Source organism: Hyla sarda, chromosome 1 (assembly GCF_029499605.1).
Source record: "Hyla sarda isolate aHylSar1 chromosome 1, aHylSar1.hap1, whole genome shotgun sequence".
NCBI lineage: Eukaryota > Metazoa > Chordata > Amphibia > Anura > Hylidae > Hyla > Hyla sarda.
The window spans coordinates 7,931,883-7,951,297 of NC_079189.1; the positions used below are offsets into that span (position 1 = coordinate 7,931,883).

Consider the following 19,415-nt stretch of genomic DNA (forward strand, 5'->3'; position numbering starts at 1 on the left):
TGACATATTCCATTGTTCATGTTGACTGCTCCTTGCTGTTAATGCTTAATTATATTGCAAAATAAAAAAACTTTTACTTTGAAAAAAAAAAGACGCCAATCTTTATTTTACAATATATATATATATATATATATATATATATATATATATATATAACTCAATGGCCCTCATTTACTATTGACAACCCGACATGTTTAGTCGGGTTGTGCGCCAGATTCTGGCGTGTTGCACCAGAATGAAAAAAAAACCCTGACTAACTCTCCATTTTACTAAGAAAAATGGGCATGGCCGTCGGGAAAAGGGGGGGGGGGGGGTGTTCCCAACATTTGCACAAAAACCCAACATATTTACTAAGGTTTCCACAGAAAATGTGGTGTATTTCAGCTGAGGAAAACCCTACAGATCAGAGCAGGTGTAAAACTGTATTCACATCTCGTTTTTACACTACAGGTGAGGGATCCGGCTGGGGGATGGGCAAACCGGGCTCTCCTGTACCCCAGCCGGACCAGCGCTGAAATCCATTCACTGAGCCGACCCCATGAAAACGGTTACTCCGGTCGGCTCCTTTTTGACCCGTATCCAGTTTTATGACCGGACCTAAAACCGTAGTATACTATGGTTTTAGGTCCGGTCAGGAAACATCATAAGGGTCAAAAATGAGCCAACCGGAGTCACCGTTTTCATCGGGTCGGCTCAGTGAATGGATTTCAGCGCTGGTCCAGCTGGGGTACAAGAGAGCCCGGTTTGCCCATCCCCCAGCCGGATCCCTCACCCGTAGTGTAAAAACGAGGTGTGAACGCAGTGTAAAAAAAGGAAAATGTATGGAAAGTAGAAAATGTAGGGAAACCTTAGTAAATATTGTGGAAAAGAAATTGGATGTCAGGATCCGGACTGGTATGCAGAGAGGACACTGGAGGTGGATCCTCTGTGTCAGTGGGGTGATGGCGTGGGCCGTACCAGGGGAACGGAGTCTAAGGGGTTACTGGTTTTCACCAGAGCCCGCCGCAAAGCGGGATGGACTTGCAGCGGCACGTAACCCCCAGGTCATTCCACCCGATAGCGACTCAACCCCACTGACAGCTGAAACAGGCGCGGTACAAGGGACAATGCAAGAGCAAGGTCGGACGTAGCAGAAGGTCAGGGCAGGCAGCAAGAGTCGTAGTCAGGGGCAACAGCAGAAGGTCTGGGTACACAGGCTTGGGAACACACTAAACGCTTTCTCAGGGCACTAAGGCAACAAGATCCGGCAAGGACAGGAAGGGGAAGTGGGTTTTTATATGCATGGAGCAGGTAGGAGCTAATTAACACTGATTGTGCCAGGCACCAATTAGTGGCCCTTTAAATCTCTGAGAGCCGGCGCACGCGCGCCCGCCCTAGAGAGCGGGGCCGCGCATGCCGGGACAGCAGGAGGACGGGGCAGGTGAGAGGGACGGGGTGCGATCCGCGAGCGGGCACGTCCCGCTAGGCGGATCGCATCCCCGCCGGGCACAGCTGAGCAGCGTCTCCGGTCAGCACTGCCGACCGGAGCGCTGCAGGGCAGGAAATGCTGCGAGCGCTCCAGAGGAGGAGGGGGAGCCGGAGCGCTCGGCGTAACATTGGAGGGAATTAAAACCCACAAAGAAACCTACACAACACTCTTAGTAAATCAGGGCCACTGTGTGTGTGTATGTTCAAGCATCACGTCTAAACGACTAAAGATATTAACATGAAACTTGGTCACATGTTACTTATATGGCAACAACAAACATAGGATAGGTGATTTAACCCTTACTCACCCCCATATGCCAGGGTCAGGGTTTTTGTTTAAAGTCCCATACAAGTCTATGGGAAACATATGTTACGGCATAAGTTCCAAACGGCTGGAGATATTTTTGATAATACTTGGTCACATGTTACTTATATGTCCACTTAAAATATAGGATAGTTAATTTAACCCTTACCTCCCCCTATTTGTAAGGGTCGGAATTTTTGTTTAAAGTCCCATGAAAATCTATGGGAAATGTATGTTCTCACATAACTTCCGCACGGCTGGAGATATTGCATTGATACCTGGTACACATATTACTTATATGTCAAATAAAAATATATTATAGTTAAATTTAACCCTTATCTACACCCTTATACAAAAGATGGTTTTTTGCTTCAAGTCCCATGCAAGTATATGGGACTTCCAGTACCTTACAACACAAGCTCCGCTCTGCATCTCCTGGTGAATGTGTCAATCGTCTTGCAAAACACACCCCATCCCATAAAGACACGCCCACAGTTTAAGCCCCACCCCTTTTATTATCTACCCTTTTTGTACATTGGTCTGGCTTGCAAAATCATGCCCCGTCCCACAAAGCCACGTCCCCTTCTATTTTCAGCTTACAATATCTTTATCACAAATCAGCACCACATGAGGTCAGGATATGAGGATGGGACATAAGGACGGGATATGAGGTTGAGTTATGAGGACGGGATATGAGGTTGTGATATGAGGATGGGATATGAGGTCAGGATATGAAGATGGGATGTGAGGTCAGGATATGAGGACGGGATATGAGGTTGGGATATGAGGTCAGGATATGATGACAAAATAGAAGGAGGGGATATGAGGACAGGATAGGAGGTCGAGATATGAGGAGGGGATATGGGGACGGGATATGAGGTTGGGATATGGGGACAGGATATGGGGTCGGGCTATGAGAATGGGACATAAGGAAGGGATATGAGGTTGGGTTATGAGGACGGGATATGAGGTTGTGATATGAGGATGGGATATGAGGTCAGGATATGAAGATGGGATGTGAGGTCGGGATATGAGGACGGGATATGAGGTTGGGATATGATGACAAAATAGGAGGACGGGATATGAGGACAGGATAGGAGGTCGAGATATGAGGAGGGGATATGGGGATGGGATATGAGGTTGGGATAAGAGGCCGGGATATGGGGTCGGGCTATGAGGATGGGATATGAGGATGGGATATGAGATTGAGATATGAGGGCGGGATATGAGTCTTCCAAAATTCCCCCTTAGGAGTAAATATAATGGGGGAGATTTATCAAAACCTGTCCAGTGGAAAAGTTGCTGAGTGGCCCATTGCAACCAATCAGATCGCTTCTTTCATTTTTGAAAAGACCTCTGAAAAATGAAAGAAGCGATCTGATTGGGCAACTCATCCACTTTTCCTCTGGACAGGTTTTGATAAATCTCCCCCTATATCTTATAATCTGCCCGCTCTTAAAGGGGCGACCCCTGTGCATCCGGCAGGAAATTCTCTTTCAATAGTATCCACTACCGCAGGAAGAAGTAACAGTCCCTGCGACATATGGATTGTCACCACCCAAGACAGAATAAGCATGAACTTTGCCCGACCACCAAGAACGTGTAACATCTTCGCACATTTTCGCACAAGCCAATACCAAATATGTTTATTTATTTTTACACTTTTGTTTTAAAATGGTAATAGAGGGTAATTAAAATTTCTTATTGGGGAGGGGGTTTAGTCATATTTTAAAATACTTTTTTTTTACAGACCTTACTTTTTTTCCCATTTGTCTCCATTGGGGACTATTTATAGCAATTATTTAATTGCTAATACTATTCAGTGATGTCCATAGGGATAGAAGGCCAACCATACCAGAGGATTGCAGCAGAGCATCAGGAGACAGGGAGATCTCAGGCTGCCATCTTGACCCATCGGACCCCTACAATCGCGCTGTGGGTGGTCCGATGAGTCTCACAATGCCCCGATAATGCTTTAGATTCCGCAATTACGCTGAGGTCCGCCATTCGCAGTGGGTCCCTGGATGCTGATAGTAGCAGACCCACCATGCACAAAGCAATCGCAGCTCCTGTGCTCCATTCATGTACAGGACGAAAATATACGATTTGGTGCATTAAGTACCAGGGTACCAAGATGTACATTAACGTCCAATGTCCAATGGGTTAAACTGCATGGCTCTTTTAGACATATAGTAAGTCAGGGGGTCTTAGCTAGGAGTCATATGGGTCTGGGGGTTTGTTATGAGTCATATAGATCAGGGGGTCTTAGCTGGGAGTCATATGGGTCTGGGGGTTTGTTATGAGTCATATAGATAAGGGGGTCTTAGCTGGGAGTCATATGGGTCTGGGGGGGTTGTTATGATTCATATAGATCAGAGGGTCTTAGCTGGGAGTCATATGGGTCTGGGGGTTTGTCATGAGTCATATTGATCAGGGGGTCTTAGCTGGGAGTCATATGGGTCTGGGGGTTTGTTATGATTCATATAGATCATGGGGTCTTAGCTGGGAGTCATATGGGTCTGGGGGGGGTTGTTATGATTTATATAGATCAGAGGATCTTAGTTGGGAATCATATGGGTCTGGGGGTTTGTTATGAGTCATATAGATCAGGGGGTCTTAGCTGGGAGTCATATGGGTCTGTGGGGTTTGTTATGAGTCATATAGATAAGGGGGTCTCAGCTGGGAGTCATATGGGTCTGGGGGGGTTGTTATGATTCATATAGATCAGAGGGTCTTAGCTGGGAGTCATATGGGTCTGGGGGTTTGTTATGAGTCATATTGATCAGGGGGTCTTAGCTGTGAGTCATATGGGTCTGGGGGTTTGTTATGAGTCATATAGATTAGAGGGTCTTAGCTGGGATTCAAATGGGTCAGGGGGTTTGTTATGAGTCATATAGATCAGGGGGTCTTAGCTATGAGATAGATGGGTTGGGGGGTTTTAGAACCAGGGTATTAGTCACATTGTGGCTGCAGTCATAATGGGTCTGGGAACATTGTGGAGACCAATATTTTGCTACAGGTGATATATACTTGCCCAGTGGGACAAGAAAAGGATGTCATGGGGGAGGGGTTATAAATCTGATTGTTCCCATTTTTCGTGATGGGGTTCACTGCTTGGGGACAACCTAACTGTGCATAGGAGGTCCTAAGACTTTTATCCCATACTGTTAGGTGGTCTAAGTCACAAACCAGTCACCTTTACTGTACTACTTTCTATTTATCTAAGAAGGTCAGAGTCAGCAGTGTAGCCTAAGGGGGAGCAGAGGTAACAGTCACAACAGGGCTGTGGTGCTTGAGAAGTCCCAAAAGTCCATTCTACCATATAATAAGACCCCAATATTATAAAGCACATAGCAGGGGGAATCCCTGGTACAGTAACCAGAAGCTTAAAGTTACTTCCGAGTAGGTACAGGTTAGTACAGTATAAGTAGGCACAGGTTAGGACAGAATAAGTAGGTACAGGTTAGGACAGAATAAGTAGGTACCGGTTAGGACAGTATAAGTAGGAAAAGGTTTGGACAGAATAAGTAGGTACAGGTTAGGACAGAATCAGTAGGCACAAGTTGGGACAGAATAAGTAGGTACAGGTTAGGACACTATAAGTAGGTACAGGTTAGGGCAGCATAAGTAGGTAGAGGTAGGTAGAGGATAGACAGAATAAGTAGGTACAGCTTAGGACAGAATAAGTAGGTACAGGTTAAGACAGTATAAGTAGGTACAGGTTAGGACAGAATAAGTAGGTAGAGGTAGGTAGAGTATAGACAGAATAAGTAAGTAGAGGTTAGGACAGAATAAGTAGGTACAGGTTAGTACAGAATAAGTAGGTACAGGTTAGGACAGAATAAGTAGGTAGAGGATAGACAGAATAAGTAGGTAGAGGTTAGGACAGAATAAGTAGGTACAGGTTAGTACAGAATAAGTAGGTACAGGTTAGAACAGAATAAGTAGTTACAGGTTAGGACAGAATAAGTAGGTACAGGTTAGTACAGAATAAGTAGGTACAGGTTAGGACAGAATAAGTAGGTAGAGGATAGACAGAATAAGTAGGTAGAGGTTAGGACAGAATAAGTAGGTACAGGTTAGTACAGAATAAGTAGGTACAGGTTAGAACAGAATAAGTAGTTACAGGTTAGGACAGAATAAGTAGGTACAGGTTAGTACAGAATAAGTAGGTACAGGTTAGGACAGAATAAGTAGGTAGAGGATAGACAGAATAAGTAGGTACAGGTTAGGACAGAATAAGTAGGTAGAGGTTAGGACAGAATAAGTAGGCACAGGTTAGGACAGAATAAGTAGGTACAGGTTAGGACAGAATAAGTAGGTACAGGTTAGGACAGAATATGTAGGTAGAGGTTAGGACAGAATAAGTAGGTATAGGTTAGGACAGAATAAGTAGGTAGAGGTTAGGACAGAATAAGTAGGTAGAGGTTAGACAGAATAAGTAGGTACAAGTTAGGACAGAATAAGTAGGTAGAGGTTAGGACAGAATAAGTAGATAAAGTATAGGACAGAATAAGTCGGTACAGGTTAGGACTGAATAAGTAGGTAAAGTATATACAGAATACGTAGGTAGAGGTTAGGACAGAATTAGTAGGTAGAAGATAGACAGAATATGTAGGTAGAGGTTAGGACAGAATTAGTAGGTAGAAGATAGACAGAATATGTAGGTAGAGGTTAGGACAGAATTAGTAGGTAGAAGATAGACAGAATAAGTAGGTACAGGTTAGTGCTTTAATGCATGCAATTGTTGAAGAACATAAAGACTAAAGTGACAATAAATGGTCAGATGGATCCAACACCAAAGCCTAGGATGATAACTGTATGTATATACCCGGAAACACCATAGATTACAAACCTTCAGGGGATCCTGTGAACGTCCTGGTGGTCTGGTACCAGTCAATGAGATAATAGACAGGAAAATGTCCGTAGACACCGGGTCAACAGCCGCTGCGCCTCATTATTAAGTCAATGTCCTAGTGACCTGTTTAATCATTTACTATAAAAATGATAGGAAAATGCAGAACAATTTTGGATTTTATGGTCAAGTTGGATTGTGCCCAATACTTCATGGGTCTGGTGCAGAACAGGAGGCCATTGGTGTAGAAGTAACGATGTATTGCATCACAGCTTTCTGTACCTCTATGGGCCATACAATAAACAGTGATGCCTAGAGCATTACTATTCACAGTATAAGAGCAGGGGCTCCTGTCAAAATGACTGGGGTCCCCACTCTCTATAGGGTTTCCTCAGCTAGAGCAGATGGGTGCCAAGCTTTGGCACATGATCCCTGTGCTGCATGGGGATCGTGCAACCCAATCTGGTACATTTTCTGCTTCTGAGCTGGAGACCCTGTGGCTAGATAATCATGGGGTAACTGGTACTGAGCAGCGGGCTTATGGCCACATACCCTTTCCATGTCAAGACATGCCAAATGTCCAGTAATGCCATCCCCCCCCCCCTTGTGGAGTGCGGGGCCAAGTATCTGTTAAGTGCCCAGCACACATTGAAAATGTGGTACAAGTGATGTAAACCTTGTTTTTGGTGCAAATTGATTTGTGCAAATTTCCCCTTGATTTTTGACACTGGCGGTTTTGACTATTTTGCCTACTAGATGAAAATAAAACAACACAAATCCTATAGTCATAAGCAGTAACAGGTGCAGGTAGGTCGCCAGCAGTAACAATCCAACGTCTTTTTGAAGAATCCCTAAAAATTCCAAAGTCCAAAAAAGCGTATTTTTGGTCACTTTTTATACCATTAAAAAATGAATAAAAAGTGATCAAAAAGTCAGATCAAAACAAAAATCATACCGATAAAATCTTCAGATCACGGCGCAAAAAATGAGTCCTCATACCGCCCTGTAGGTGGAAAATAAAAAAGTTATAGGGGTCAGAAGATGACAATTTTAAACGTATACATTTTCCTGCATGTAGTTATGATTTTTTCCAGAAGTGCGACAAAATCACCTATATAAGTAGGGGATCATTTTAACCGAATGGACCTACAGAATAATGATAAGGTGTCATTTTTACCGAAATATGCACTGCGTAGAAACGGAAGCCCCCAAAAGTTACAAAATGGCGAAAACTGAAAAACCCTGAGTCCTTAAAGAGTACCTGTCATCATCTAAACTTTCCCTGATCCCCCTCCCCATCTGTCCCTTTCTCTAACTATGCCTATCCCTGTGTTTATTGAGGTTTAAATCGCTGTGGAAATACCTTTTTTCATCGCTCTTCATTAGCTAAGGAGAACTGTCTTTCTGAGGGGTGGAAGGAGGCGGGTCCCGGCAGGCATGATGTCACATGAAGCCTGGCTGGGGCTCTGCTTCTGCCAGTCTTCCTGTATGCTGCTCTCCCTCTGCAGCAGTGTTTCCCAACCTAGGTACCTCCAGCTGTTGCAAAACTACAACTCCCAGCATGCCCAGACAGCCAACAGCTGTCCGGGCATGCTGGGAGTTGTAGTTTTGCAACAGCTGGAGGCACCCTGGTTGGGAAACACTGCTCTGCAGTGTGCATACAGACTAAGTACAAGGGAGAGACGGCAGCCTGTCTCTCTCTCTCCTGTGTCTCTCTGCACTAAAAAGTCAATGCTGAGAACCAGGGGCTGAGGGAGCAATTACACAGAGCAGGGAGTGCAGTGAGATAATACAATGTATAAGATAACGTGTGGTGAGGGGCAGGGAGAATACAGAGCAGGGGGAGGTGACTGGCTGTTATATGAGAGGTATGTGCAGGCTTGTAGCTAACAGGCTGGGAGCGAGTCCTGAGCTGAGAGCATTGAACTTCCTGTGGAAGGACCAGAGCCCTTCAGCATTAGTCCTAAAAGCTGTACACTTACTATGAAAAGCATAGAAAGCTGCCTGCAGACCAGGCATAGAAGAGTGACCCCTAGTGGCCAAAAGTATAAAATGAAAAAACTGGTATAAATATTAATATTTTTTAATGAAGATATATTACAATATCTCTTCATTAATGATTATGAACAACATATTAAAAGTTTTTGTTGATGACAGGTAATCTTTAAAGGGGTATTCCAGACAAAAACTTTTTTTTATATGTCAACTGGCTCAGGAAAGTTAAACAGATTTGTAAATTACTTCTATTAAAAAAATCTTAATCCTTCCAATAGTTATTAGCTTCTGAAGTTTTCTGTCTAACTGCTCAATGATGATGTCAGTTAGACAGAAAAGAACAACTCAACTTCAGCAGCTGATAATTATTGGAAGGAATAATATTTTGTAATAGAAGTAATTCGCCAATCTGTTTAACTTTCTGGAGCCAGTTGATATATAAAAAAATATTTATATTGGAATACCCCTTTAAATGTCTTATCACGGGGGGGGGGGGGGGGTCCGACAGTGGGAACCCCCCACCCCACCTCGCACTATCTCCGGGCCGCCGCTGTGGCATTACAGTCGCAGAAGTCTATTAGAGGGGGCATGGTGGCTAGTACATGGCCATCACGCCTCCTCCAATAGACATGAATGGAGGGGGCGTGGAAGCTGTGTTCGCCAGTTATCCGGCACTGCACGGGGATAACATCAGTGGAGTACCCCTTTAAGAACTATGTTGTAACTATGCAATTATGTTCTAGTAGCTGAGCAAAATCTGATGTCAGAAACAATGTACTCGGTGCCCTAAAATGCTGCAGGATTGATTAGGGGTACTCCGCCCCTATACATGTTATCCCCCATCCTTCTGCTGGGGACCCCCGCGATCTCTGCTGCGGCACCCTGGTCCTTCTGTGCACGAAGGGGACTCTACAGCTGGAAAACTTTTTTTTATTTTTTTATTGTATTTTAACCCCTTAAGGATGCAGCCCTTTTTCACCTTAAGGACTGAGCCCTTTTTCGCAATTCTGACCACCGTCGCTTTACGAATTAATAATGCGAAAACGCTTTTACCGAATATTCTGATTCTGAGATAGTTTTTTCGTGACATATTCTACTTTATTTTGGTGGTAAATTTTTGGCATTACTTGCATCCTTTTTTGGTGAAAAATCCCCAAATTTCATGAAAATTTAGAAAATTTTGGATTTTTCTAACTTTGAAGCTCTCTGCTTGTAAGGAAAATGGATATTCCAAATAATTTTAATTTTTCTTCATATATACAATATGTCTACTTTATGTTTGCATCATAAAATGGACATACTTTTGCTTCAAAGTAGAGCAGCAATTTTCAAAAATGTCATGAAAATTGCTAAATCTGAAGGGACAGATGTTACAGAACTACAACTCCCAGCATGCCTGGGCAGTCGAGGCATGCTGAGAGTTGTAGTTTGGCAACATCTGGAGGGCTACTGTTTGGGCACCACTGTAACAGTGATCTCCAAACTGTGACCCTCCAGATGTTGCAAAACTACAACTCCCAGCATGCCCAGAAAGCCTTTGGCTCTCTGGGCATGCTGGGAGTTGCAGTTTGGCCCCCCTAGTGGTTGCCACAGTAAAGATCGATTTACTTTCACTTTCAATTCCACCCCCCCGCCCACTGTCAATTCCCTACCTGGTCCCCAGGCATCTTCTCCTGCAGGTACGGCCTCCATCTTCTTCCCAGAGCCCCTTGACATCCAGGGGCGGGCAGAACGGGGGGTTGCCATGGCAACCCCCTGTCCTGCGCTGCCATTGGTCAGAACTCCGTTCTGAGTAATGGCAGGGGATAGGAGTAGATCGCAGCTTTGCGATCTCACTCCAATCCTTTAGGCTGATCGGGGCTGTTGCTGACAACTCCGATCAGCCCTATTTTCCGGGTGATCGGGGCACCAGAGACCCGATCAGCCCGGAATTGGAGAAAATCGCATGTCTGAATTGATATGCGATTTTCTCCGATCGCCGACATGGGGGGGGTCTCAGGACCCCCCTGGGCGATGTGCCAGGGTGCCTGCTGAATGATGAATGCCTGCTAGCGGCGGGGACCGGAATTCCCACGGGCGTATGGATACGCCCTCGGTCCTTAAGGTCTCGGAATGCAGGGCGTATCCATACGCCCTGCGTCCTTAAGAGGTTAAAAGACATTACATCTTAAAACAACCAAACAACCGTAACTCATATTCATCTGTTATGGTACAATCCAACCCACATAAAGACAAAAACGTTAGCATTTTTTAACTAACAGTAAATGAATAACATGGGTGAGCTAGGTATTCCACATTCATTCATAGATACCTTAAAACTTGTTCTATGATCACCTTCATATTCCTCAACTATCTCCCTTATATTCACCTTCCTATCCTTTATCTTTTCATAGCGAAATTCTCCGAAATAAATAAAGAAGTAACATTCCCACCTTTCCTTAACTATTACTTTCTCAATTACTATAATCCAGTTATGCTGACTTCTTATATTCTTTTTATCCAATGATCCCACATACTGCACTGTTTGTCATATAAAGGTATATTTTCTATTTTATCTCATCTAAGCGTCTCCAGTGTACATGCCTGACTGACAAAACTCATTACTGTTACCAAGGTTGGCACTTGTGCACTTTTCCAATTTTTTGCTATTTCTGTTCGTACCACTGATAACAAAATAAAAGCTAACGCTCTATCCCTATATACTAATGACTCTAAACCCATGTTTAACCCCTTAACGACGCAGGACGTATATTTACGTCCTGCGCCGGCTCCCGCGATATGAAGCGGGATCGTGCCGCGATCCCGCATCATATCGCGTCGGTCCCGGCGCTAATCAACGGCCGGGACCCGCGGCTAATACCACACATCGCCGATCGCGGCGATGTGCGGTATTAACCCTTTAGAAGCGGCGGTCAAAGCTGAAAGTGAAAGTGACCCGGCTGCTCAGTCGGGCTGTTCGGGACCGCCGCGGTGAAATCGCGGCGTCCCGAACAGCTGATCGGACACCGGGAGGGCTCTTACCTGCCTCCCCGGTGTCCGATCGACGAATGACTGCTCCGTGCCTGAGATCCAGGCAGGAGCAGTCAAGCACCGATAATGCTGATCACAGGCGTGTTAATGCACGCCAGTGATCAGCATAGGAGATCAGTGTGTGCAGTGTTATAGGTCCCTATGGGATAACAATGATCAGTATAAGAGATCAGTGTGTGAAGTGTTATAGGTCCCTATGGGATAACAATGATCAGTATAAGAGATCAGTGTGTGCAGTGTTATAGGTCCCTATGGGATAACAATGATCAGTATAAGAGATCAGTGTGTGCAGTGTTATAGGTCCCTATGGGATAACAATGATCAGTATAAGAGATCAGTGTGTGCAGTGTTATAGGTCCCTATGGGATAACAATGATCAGTATAAGAGATCAGTGTGTGCAGTGTTATAGGTCCCTATGGGACCTATAACACTGCAAAAAAAATGTAAAAAAAAAGTGTTAATAAAAGTCATTTAACCCCTTCCCTAATAAAAGTTTGAATCACCCCCCTTTTCCCATAAAAAAAAATAAAACAGTGTAAAAAAAATAAAAAATAAACATATGTAGTATCGCCGCGTGCGTAAATGTCCGAACTATAAAAATATATCATTAATTAAGCCGTACGGTCAATGGCGTACGCGCAAAAAAATTCCAAAGTCCAAAAAAGCGTATTTTGGTCACTTTTTATACCATTAAAAAATGAATAAAAAGTGATCAAAAAGTCCGATCAAAACAAAAATCATACCGATAAAAACTTCAGATCACGGCGCAAAAAATGAGTCTTCATACCGCCCTGTACGTGGAAAAATAAAAAAGTTATAGGGGTCAGAAGATGACATTTTTAAACGTATAAATTTTCCTGCATGTAGTTATGATTTTTGCCAGAAGTGCGACAAAATCAAACCTATATAAGTAGGGTATCATTTTAACCGTATGGACCTACAGAATAATGATAAGGTGTAATTTTTACCGAAATATGCCCTGCGTAGAAACGAAAGCCCCCAAAAGTTACAAAATGGCATTTTTTTTTCTATTTTGTCGCACAATGATTTTTTTTCCCGTTTCGCCGTGCATTTTTGGGTAAAATGACTAATGTCACTGCAAAGTAGAATTGGCGACGCAAAAAATAAGCCATAATATGGATTTTTAGGTGGAAAATTGAAAGGGTTATGATTTTTAAAACGTAAGGAGGAAAAAACGAAAGTGCAAAAACGGAAAAACCCTGAGTCCTTAAGGGGTTAAAAGGGCAACTTTTAAATCCCATTTTATATCTTTCTCCAATAATATTCTCAAAAATGTTTTAACTTTTTTCCAAATCGGCTGTATCTGAGCACAAAACCACCACATATGCAGTAAAGTACCCTCCTCCGCCCCACACCTCCAGCATAGAGGCGAGATGTTTTCATTAGGGTGCACGCTTGCTATCTGCCGCGGTGTTCGGTGCCATCGGTATAAAAGCTTTCTGGAATTTTCGAGATGAGAGGCGCAATGGGATAATTGTGTCGGCATTATGAATATTTTAGACCAATTTTCTGGGGTTAATTGTATTCTTAACTCGTTTTCCCATTTTATCTGAAAATCTGCTTTTACTTCTTGAGCTAAACCCACGCCGCGCTTTATACGCCATAGAAATTGCACCTCTGCCGCTTTTAGCTGACTTAAAGTGATTTTCATACATTGTGGGCATTCCCTGTGGTTTCGTTTTTATCGAACTTAAAAAATGGCGTAGCTGTAAATACTTAAAAAAAAAATTTTTCACATATCCGTTCAAAGGGTAGTAGAGAACCATTACTACTTATTTGATTCAAATCTGTAATTCCTTTCCTCTGCGAAAAATCAATGGCCGGTACGAACTCCTGAATTACGTTTATGTTAATATCTTGGGGATTTATACCTTTAATAAGATGTTTAGATATGGCGAGCCTCCAAACCTCCATACTTACTATGTCAATAAGTCCGGACACCCCACTCCTCCCTCTTTAACCTCTTTATACAGTAGTCGTGTTGTGACTCTTGTTATTCTATTTTTCCATATATACTTAATAGAATAGTTTGTAATTTTTTTTATAATAAGTATTGGAAACTTTATTGGGAGATTACTAAATACAAATAGTATTTTAGGTAATAAAATCATTTTTATCACCGCGATCCTCCCTATCCAGGAAATTGGAAGTTTAGCAAATCTCTTAATATCCGCCTGCAGTTTATTAGTTAATCATTCTATATTTATTAATAATAATTTCCTTGGGGAGGGGCTTAGGGCTATTCCCAAATACGTTAAATAATTCTCTGTCCATTTAAAAGGGAACGTCTCCATCAAATCCATTTTTGTCTGGGTGTCTAATACCAACGGTAACACCAATGATTTCTGCATATTCGATTTGTAATAACTTATTTCTGAAAACTGATCCAAAATACGTAACGAAGGGGGAATAGACTGATGGGGATGTGTTATGGCCAATAAAATATCATCCGCAAAAAGACCTATCTTATGCGTTTTAGCGCCTATTTCTACTCCTCTAATCTCTTGAGACATTCTTATCCTCTAGGCCAGAGGATCAATCAGCATTACGAACAAAATAGGCGAGAGGGGACACCCCTGCCGGGTGCCATTTGAGATATTTATTCATTCTGATTTCCGGCCTTCAATACACACCCTTGCTGATGGTTTATAAGATAGTGCCATAATTGCTGCGATTAGTTTTTGGGGGGATTTTGAAATTTTCTAAGACTTGCTCTAAATAGCCCCAATGGACTCGATCGAAAAGCCTTCTCCGCATCTAAAGATATTAGCAGAGAAGGCTTCCGATTGGCCACTGCGCATGAGAGGATATTTAGAAAGCGCCTTGTTCCGTCCAGGGATTGACGTCCCTGGACGAAACCTACCTGGTCAGGATCTATTAGTTTTGACAAAACTCTATTTAATCTCGTCACTAAAATTTTTTGCATATATTTTAATGTCGCTATTTAATAACGAGATTGGTCTAAATTGGGATGGTTCCTCTGCAGTTTTCCCTGGCTTAGGTATAGTTATTATCGTGGCCTCCAGCATTTCTTTGGCCAGAGCTCCTGAGTTAAGTACATTATTAAATAAATCTGTTAGGTATGGTACTATTTTTGTTATATGTACTTTATAAAAATCATTTATTATACCATCTGGTCCTGGTGCCTTCTTAGATTTTAGTAGTTTTATCATTTTTCTCACTTCTTCTGTTTCGATTGGGGCCATGAGCAATACGCTTTCCTCCTCTGATATGGAGGGTAATGTAACCTTGCTTAAAAAGTTATTTATTATTTTAGTTGTTGGATGGACAATATTAGGGTTATTCGCTAAGTTATATACCGTATTTTTCGCCGTATAAGACGCACTTTTTCTTCCCCAAAACTGGGGGGGGAAAAGTCGGTGCGTCTTATACGGCGAATACACCCCTATCGCGGCGGTCCCTGCGGCCATCAACGGCCGGGACCCGCGGCTAATACAGGACATCACCGATCGCGGTGATGCCCTGTATTAACCCTTCAGACGCGGCGATCAAAGCTGACCGCCGCGTCTGAAGGGAAAGTGACACTAACCCGGCTGTTCAGCGATTTCACCGCGGCGGTCCCGAACAGCCTGACTGAATAGCCGGGTTAGTGCTTACAGGACACCGGGGGGGACCTTACCTGCCTCCTCGGTGTCTTCTCCGTTCAGGGATCCCCTGTATGGCCGGCGCTCTCCTTCCTCGTCATCACGTCGTCGCGTACGTGCGTCGGCGTGCGTAACGACGTGATGGCGGCGACAGAGAGCGCGGATACCCGGCCGGCAGCAGAGACGTTCCGGAGCGACGGGGACGCGGCGACAGCGATGGAGCGACATCCAGGGCAGCGGTGACGGGTCCGGAGCGGCGGGGACACGTGAGTATTACCATCTCCTGCAGTGGTCTTCAATCTGCGGACCTCCAGATGTTGCAAAACTACAACTTCCAGCATGCCCGGACAGCCAACGGCTGTCCGGGCATGCTGGGAGTTGTAGTTTTGCAACATCTGGAGGTCCTCAGATTGAAGATCACTATTGGGTTCAAAATCTTTATTTTTTTTAGATTTTGCCCCTAAAAATTGGGTGCGTCTTATACGCCGGTGCGTCCTATAGGGCGAAAAATACGGTAATTCTTGGTAGTATTGTGCAAAGCCGTTTGCGATTCCCCTAGGATCTTGAGCTCTCTCTCCCGTTGGCAATTTTAAATATGTGATTTTACTTTGTAATATTTTTTGCTTTAACTTGGCGGGCTAAATGTGCGCCTGGCTTAGGCTGGGTTCACACCACGTTTTTCAAATATGGTAACCGTATACGGTTTTCCGCCAAAAAACGTATACGACCGTATCCGAAACCGTATGCATAGAGAATGCATTGTAAACCGTATTCCAAATGTTGTGTACGGTTGCATCCGTTTTGCCTCGGATACGGTTTTGCCGATTTTTCAACCGTAGGCAAAAACGCTGTCGACCACGTTTTTGCCTCCGGTTGGAAAACCGTATGCGAACCGTATGCGGTTCTTTTAACATTGTCGTCTATGGGAACCGTACACAGAATTTCAGAATACGGTTTCACACGTTTTTTCTAATCCGTTCTTGGAGTTGACAGATGCGCAGATTGGAATTTCAATAGAACAATAGTAACTTTATTAAACTGCTGGAAAACTAATTCCAACAAAATAGCAAAACCGTTGGCAAAAACTGATGCAAACGGATAGAACCATATGGGGAAAAACCGTATACGTTTTAATTTGGAGTCATACGGTTGTATAAGGTTGCATATGGTTTTTGCCATACGTTTTTTTAGCGGAAAACCGTATACGGTAACCAGTGGCGTTGCTAGGGTTGGTGTCACCCGGTGCGGTAGAAAATGGTGTCACCCCCATACCTCCCCCCTCCCCCCAGTAAGTTTTTAGCCTGTTGTGACGGACACCACTGTTGTAGCGCATTGTGAGAAATTCCAGTATAATAATCAGATATACCAGTTGCCACAGAATGGGAAAGTGTTAAAGAAGTTTTCACCATTGAAATATACAGCTCCCAGAATTACTTAAAGGGGTACTCCACTGGAAAACATTTACTTTTATATCAACTGGTGCCAGAAAGTTAAACAGATTTTTAAATTACTTCTATTTAAAATAGTACTTAATACTTACAGTACTTATAAGCTGGTGTATGCTCCACAGGAAGTTGCGTAGTTCTTTCCAATCTGACCACAGTGCTATTTGCTGACACCTCTGTCCATGTCAGGAACTGTCCAGAGCAGGATAGGTTTGCTATGGGGATTTGCTCCTACTATGGACAGTTATTGACATGGACAGAGGTGTCAGCACAGAGCACTGTGGTCAGACAGAAAAGAAATTAAAAAAGAAAATAACTTCCTGTGAATCGCTTATACAGCAGCTAATAAGTACTGGAAGGATTAAGATTTTTAAATAGAAGTAATTTACAAATCTGTTTAACTTTGTAGCACCAGTTGATTAAAAAAAATGTTTTCCAGTAGAGTACCCCTTTATGCAGTGGTGAGGTTATGCTGGGAGTTGTGGTTTCACTGACCATAACTGTAGAACTGACAAGCGACTACAGCTCTGATAGGACACAGAGAGGAGAATGTACAATGATATCAGTGACGTCTTCTCTATAGTCTTCCCTTATCTAATTCAGATGGTACATACCGCCTGGTCCAGCTAAAACTTCTCTCTGCAGAATGTGACGCCCAGACGTCTCCTCACTATGTCAGCGCATTCTCATCCTCTATATGAAAACAATTATTATTATAAACCTGCCAGACACTGTATCCTCTAAATATAATACTACTATACACTATACTCTGATTATAAACCTTCCATACACCATACCCACTGAATATAATACCACACACTGTACATTCTGAATATAATACCAACACATACTGTACACTCTGAATATAAATCTGCCACATACTGTACCCCTGAATATAATACTATCACATACTGTACCCTCTGAATATAATACTACCATATACTGTACCCTCTGAATATAAATCTGCCACATACTGTACCCCTGAATATAATACTATCACATACTGTACCCCTGAATATAATACTATCACATACTGTACCCCTGAATATAATACTATCACATACTGTACACTCTGAATATATTACTACCACCCACTGCGCCCTCTGAATATAATACTTAGAGATGTGCAAACTACAGTAAATTCAACTCGTCACAAACTTCTCGGCTCGGCAGTTGATGTCTTTTCCTGCATAAATTAGTTCAGCTTTCAGGTGCTCCCGTGGGCTGGAAAAGGTGGATACAGTCCTAGGAGAATCTTTCCTATGAATGTATCCACCTTTTCCAGCCCACCGGAGCACCTGAAGGCTGAACTAATTTACGCAGGATAAGTCATCAACTGCTGAGCCGACAAGTTCGTGACGAATCGAATTTACTGTAAGTTCGCTCATCTCTAATAATACTACCACAAACTGCGCCCTCTGAATATAATACTACCACCCACTGTGCCCTCTGAATATAATACTACCACACACTGCACCCCATGAATATAATACTACCACAAACTGCGCCCTCTGAATATAACGTTGCCATACAGTGCACCCTCTGAATATAATACCACAACCGCAGTAACACCCCTCAACATCCGTTAGCTGATGCTATTACCACGGGAGGGGGGTATTGGTGGTGTTGCTAGTGGATGATCGGGGTGCTACTACTGGGGGGGGGGGGGGGTGTTGCTGAAGGATGAGGGTGCTACTGGCCATCCCCCCTGGTATCACCCCCATCATCCATCGGCAGGATCATCCTCCTGGCAGGAGCACCCCGCCATCATCCACCACCAGGATCTGCTGCTGTGGGGGGGGGGGGGGGGGTAGTTGCTGGCGGATGATGAGGGTGCTACTGCCAGGGGGGGGAGCATTAGGTAGGCAGCAGTTCCCCCACATTAGGTAGGTAGCAGTTTCCCCACATTAGGTAGCATCTTTTCCCCACATTAGGCAGCATAGATTCCCCACATTTGGTACCAGTTTCCCCACATTAGGTAGGTACCAGTTACCCCACATTAGGTAGCACAGATTCCCCACATTAGGTAGCAGTTTCCCCACATTAGCTAGCACAGATTCCCCACATTAGCTAGCACAGACTCCCCACATTAGCTAGCACAGACTCCCCACATTAGGTAGCATAGACTCCGCACATTAGGTAGCATATACTCCGCACATTAGGTAGCATATACTCCGCACATTAGGTAGCATAGACTCCCCACATTAGGCCGCAGGTTCCCTTGCAGGTTCCCCACAATGCGTCAAAGTCTCCCCTCTCACACACACACACATGCACACACACAAAAAAAAACACATACAACACAGAGAGACACACACACACACAGTCCGAGAGACACACACTCACAGACAGACACACAGAGTCACACAGTCACACACACACAGAGTCACACACAGAGTCACACACACACACACACACAGAGTCACACACACACACAGAGTCAACAAATACACAGAGTCACACACACACTCAGAGAGTCACACAAACACACACAGTCACACACACACACAGAGTCACACACACAGAGTCACACACAAACATAGATAGAGACAGACACACACACACTCACCCATCCAGCGCAGCGATCCTTCTCACCGGGCGCAATGCGAAGTGACGTAACTGACGTCCCCCTGCGCGGCCACGCGGTATGACGTCAGGCCGGCGCAGACGTGGGAGCGGAGGCCGGGCACAG

The 19,415-nt window shown here is 43.9% G+C and overlaps 1 protein-coding gene across 1 annotated transcript in view; it reads right to left on the reverse strand.

The window, feature by feature from the left end:
* LOC130296463 (putative N-acetyltransferase 8B) overlaps nucleotides 1-10,389 on the reverse strand; it is a 58,318-nt gene extending 47,929 nt beyond the window's left edge. Inside the window, exon 1 of the mRNA XM_056548042.1 lies at nucleotides 10,274-10,389. Within this exon, the coding sequence (XP_056404017.1) occupies nucleotides 10,274-10,288 (15 nt within the window). The 5' untranslated portion in view covers nucleotides 10,289-10,389. The remainder of the gene's footprint in view (nucleotides 1-10,273) is intronic.
* Between the last annotated feature and the right edge of the window lie 9,026 nt (nucleotides 10,390-19,415).